The sequence below is a fragment of the Phaethon lepturus genome, unplaced genomic scaffold, assembly GCF_000687285.1.
Source record: "Phaethon lepturus isolate BGI_N335 unplaced genomic scaffold, ASM68728v1 scaffold4495, whole genome shotgun sequence".
NCBI lineage: Eukaryota > Metazoa > Chordata > Aves > Phaethontiformes > Phaethontidae > Phaethon > Phaethon lepturus.
The window spans coordinates 1-5,048 of NW_010541038.1; the positions used below are offsets into that span (position 1 = coordinate 1).

At 36.0% G+C, this 5,048-nt stretch overlaps 1 protein-coding gene across 1 annotated transcript in view; it reads right to left on the reverse strand.

Annotated features, from left to right (window-relative positions):
• Window positions 1–1,157: 1,157 nt before the first annotated feature.
• LOC104621178 (putative ATP-dependent RNA helicase TDRD12) overlaps window positions 1,158–5,048 on the reverse strand; it is a gene marked incomplete at its 3' end in the record, with an annotated part of 30,124 nt that continues 26,233 nt past the window's right edge. Inside the window, exons 20-23 of the mRNA XM_010287597.1 lie at window positions 4,533–4,632; window positions 2,303–2,490; window positions 1,778–1,988; window positions 1,158–1,250 (exon numbers count right to left, since the gene is read on the reverse strand). Coding sequence (XP_010285899.1) covers window positions 1,158–1,250; window positions 1,778–1,988; window positions 2,303–2,490; window positions 4,533–4,632 — 592 coding nt within the window. The remainder of the gene's footprint in view (window positions 1,251–1,777; window positions 1,989–2,302; window positions 2,491–4,532; window positions 4,633–5,048) is intronic.

A 5,048-nucleotide genomic window follows, 5' to 3' on the forward strand; every position in this document is an offset into this window, starting at 1 on the left:
AATCAAAACACTCCCTAACATACAGAGTCACAAGAGCCACAAGCCATACAAGAGCTCATTCCACTTTATTTTTCAGCTGACTGAACGGTCAGATGGAAAACATAGCATGATACATTCCAAAGCACAGGAATAAATTACTGTACTCTTTGGCAGGGCCAAGGAGCCACAAGAGACACATCATGATCCTGAGATACAGGGAGGGCCTTCTGATGAATTTGTCTGGATCATAACAAAAACATCCCTCAACTTCTGAGCTACCTTTGATAGCAATTCTTCACAGAACTCCTTGCTCATAAACTGAAGTTATTTCTTAACACACATCACAAAAATGCAACTAGCTTATTCATTCCATTAGTGAAGGCTTAAAAGGCACATGATTTTTTTTTTTTGTCCTTTGATATAACTGTCAGAATGGGCTCCTGCCTTTCAAAAAAACCCCACCTCCTCTCAAGTAAAACACAGCCCTAAGGCAATCTCCTAACTGCAAAGTTTTGAGAGAACAGGAGAATACTCAGAGGAAACAACATTGCATGGATGACACACTGACCATAACATTTTAGTTTCGAGAAAGCCTAAAAAGTCAACTCTGAGAGAAGCAGTAATTAAAGCAATTTCATTGCATGTCTGAGATTACCCAATGAGAAGATATAAAAAATAAAATGAAATTAAATTAAAAGAAATTAATATCCAAAAGGTCAGAATCATAGTCTTTATATCAAATTGATGGTTACAGGTCCTCTTTTGAATGCTGACAGAAGGAAATTCAGTTTATGAAGGAAAACTCACAATACTATGCATTAACGCTAAGTAAGATTGTAAAAAAAAATAATCCAGTAACAAGAGCACCCACTCTCCTATTCTGATCAAGAAAACTAAGGAAGAAGCTTAAAAGCATTTTTAATTTGCAGAAAATTTTAGAATAAAACTAGCCCTAAACTAGTGCAAGAACAATAAAAGACAAAGACTTAGAAATATGAACAGAATAAATTAAGTCTAGTATAAGAGGTCTTAGATATCAACAAACAATCTTGGAGGATCAAAGTTTCATTCTTTCAGAGGAATGTGTGATGAACTACAGAATTGATTTTACAAGAAAAAAACCCTAAAACCAGTACTTCCAAAATATACTTTTGTTGTTGCTACAATTCTGTACCTACCATTGGGTCAAGCCAAGCTGTATTTCCCAAAGTATGTACTACCTTTGCTTCATGTAGTTTTCCTTTAATTTTGTGATGAATGTAATGAGTTACCTAGGAAAAACAAACTTTCACTGCACTTGATATGTATACCAACATAATTCCACGGTTCTTTTAATTCTAATGAAACAATCTTCTGAGCTTAACAATGAAGAGGGTGCTCAATAAATAAAAACAGTTTTGAGTAAACTGGTGAAATACTTCATCTTTACTGTAGGTTAAAATAGTATTAGCCTTTAAGGAAGGAGCTTCCTAAACAGAAGAATATTCAAACACAGGTCAATTCAGAGAGGCTACCCTTCCTCTGTTACTCCCCACAGAATCAAAAGCAGCAATAACCTGTTCTAGAAGAAGCCATTTACATCATAGGTAAGAAAATCCCATAAATTTCACTTTACTATTCCACAGGAAAACAAACAAGGAAAACTTAGGCTCTGGCCCAAGAGCAGATATTATTGGTAACACTAATAAGCAATGAAATTTGTTAACTGAATTTGCAGTTCATAACTCTTGTAGAAAATAGCACACAGAGAAATTAAAGAACATAAAGGAAATGCCATTAAAAACCTGATAAATATTACCTTTGGGTTCCATTCAATTTCATTATCAATGGGTTTCACTCTACAAACTACGAATTCCACAGCCTGAGGTGGCAGACACTGAAACCTTGCGGGTAAGTGAAGAAGCTGATAGCTCTGAACTTGACTTGTTCTGCCTTCATCTATATATTTAATTACAACACTAAAGAACAAATTTTCCTCTTCTTTTGGGGAAATCTCTACCACTTGAACCCTTCAAACAGTACGAAAAGAAACAGAATTATTCATACAATCAGTTGTAAGAATTCTTTTAATATACTCTTTTTCAAAAAAATGGTATTTTCATAGTAAAATATCTAACTGTGTGTGTGTGGGTAGTCATTTTGCTTTCCATTTGGTAACTTAAAGTGTGACAGCTTTTTAAAGAATGATTGAATGATTTGAACAGCAGTGATTTTTTGCTGGTTTTGGGGGTGTGTTCATTTTTTTAATTGAACAGTGAAAGTTCTAAACTACTCTGTATACAAAAAGTCCACATGAATAATTGAAAAAACCCAACATTTTTACCTGTGAAAAAGTGTTTTCTCACATAATCCATAAAACGCTAGCTTCTCCACGTTTTTAACAGAAATTTTATTACTAGGTTTCTTAAAATACTCATTAATTTCTTCAGCAAGAATTGTATATTGGTCCTTTTGTTTATCTACTATTCGTCCAAAGTAGTTTGTTGCATTTACAATGTGGAGAGGCAGTATCTGAAAGCATAAAATACATTAAAAAAAGGAGGACTGGAGGATTTCTTAAATAAATGCAATGTAGGTGTTCATATTCGAGATCACCTACCTCTTTCCAGCCCAGAGTGGTGACAGAGATGCTGCTGCATACACACATTTCAGAAGATTGAGTTATTATTCATAATATTTTTAATAATACTAACTACCCATAGTCCTGTTAACAGTGGACAGAAATTTATAGAGCAAGAACTGTTAGGCTTCAGTTAGTGGTATTCCACTTAAATGAACACCAGTGAACTATACTATTACCTGCGAAGCTACTAACCACTACGGCATTCCACACCATTCAAGCTTAATTCTAAGTGTTCTCAGTGAGTGTTCTCACCTTACAGTGAGTTTTAGAAGAACTGACTGGGAAAACATGGCCTTCACTCTTTTTGCACTGAAAGTACTTAAATGAAACACTATGAATATACTACTATCAACACCAATGCATAAAATGCTGGGTGCATTCTGTCTAAAGGGTCATGCCAGGCAGAATTCCGAGATACAGCTGGGTAAATGAGGCCAGACAGGATAGTATGGAGACCAGAAAGGTAATTTCCACTTAATAGAAATCCTAAAAAAGCACAATGAGACTGGAGGTTCTTAAAGGAAGGAAACATTATACTGCGTTCCAAAAAAAAAAGAAAGTGAATACTTATCAAAATGGTAACTAATTTGTAAGACAGACACCCAGGCTCTGCAGTCAGCAGCAGGAGAAGTAGATGAGGAAATGGAAGAGGCCACAACTGCTGTCTTGAGGGCACCACAGGCAAGTGCAAGTTTCTAACAGGATTGTCACGAAATCTGTCCACTAAATCCAGAAAAATCTATCCGGCACTAAGACCAGATGCATGCAGGTTGTCAAAGGGTTTCAACTCATACCTACCAAAAAAAGCATATTTATTAGGCAGAGATGGAGTGACACCAAAGAATCCTCCCAGTTCTCTATATTTTCTGTTCTCACTATGTATGACTTTTGGAAATGGATGACACCTATTAACTGCATGACCTGAAGGTACCTGAATTCTGCAAAAGACAGGACAGGAAGAAGGCGGAAGCAGCTCATCCAAATTGAAGGCATCCAGCACTTCTTAGACTCAAGTTCTAATTTTGGAAGGAAACACTCATGTCTATAAACTTGCCCTTAGCAATCATCATCTGATAAGGAGACAAGAGAGAAACTGTACAATACTGCTGTACAGGCAGACACTACAGCATAGATGGGACTGAAAAGCCGGGTGAAGGGAGCTGGAGATACAAACTGTTACCGGGATGTGAAGAATCACCATAGCAAAGGCAACCCAATAACCTTGAAGGTTTCCCAACTGTGAAACTATTAAAGAAAGTCCAATTAGAACAGCAGTCTATATCAAAATAGTTTTTAAAAAGCATTGACATGTTAGCAGGAAATAACCGTTTCATCTAGAAGATAAGGGAGGAGCTGTATCCCATTTTCTGTGGATACTGCAAATGAAAACACTAGTGTCAAATGACAAGGCCAGAATATGCTCATTTTTCAGCAAGTTTGCATGAATATGTCAGCTTAGAAAAAACCCCTCACTTCCAACAAAACATGTATCATCTCCCACTTCAATTTCTCTTCATTCCAAAGCATTGTGTTTCCTCTACAATAAGTATAATTGAAGTTTATAGGAACTTCAACCTTTGTTAACTTTGGTGTATTTATATACATCGTCCCAATTTATAGAGGGAAGGAATAAACAGAACATAAGACCTTGGCCCATAGAACGGGAATCTTCAATGCAGAAGAAATCCTGGGGCAAACTCAGAATGACCTGCAAAACAATTTCAATTCAGGCTAAGGATTAAGGGGAAATCTGGCACACTTACTTATGCAAGGGAGAGATGAAAAAAAGCTAAAAAACAACAAATATCCACGAGATACAGTATACATACTACAGTAACATTAATGTAATATACAAAAGATAACATGCTAAGTAGCTATTTAAGACCTGTCGTCTTGGTACCCAAAACCAAGGTAAATAGTAACAACTTACTGTCACACATCCAGGTGTTCGTATAATTTTATCTGGCATATTCTGGGGCACATCTATTTGTAAATTAATTTGATGACGATCTGGACACGCTGTTCTATTCCTATGTATTAAGAAAACGGTTTTAGAAAAGAGCCCTTTGTTTTCAGGTGTCAACTATTTTGATGTGACTTACAACAGTTTTAAACACTAAAATTTCGTCAGCCCTCAATATTCAATTTCTGACTCAAATAGCACTAATGACTCTGGGGGTTAGTCAGAAATAACCAAAAAGCTCTCAGTGGAAAAGTTTGTACAATAAAACAAAAAACACCAGAAAACTGGTTTCAGAGTAAAACAAATACCAACATCAATTTTTTTTTTTTTCCTTCAACAACAGTTATTTATACTACAAGTCATACTTGAGAACACTTAGCTTCCTCCTTCAAGCACTACTTACAATCCAGTTACACATAGCTCAGAGAAGTCATCATCTACTTAACCCACTTCTGGAGGAAAAAGGAGATAATAGGGAAGAGC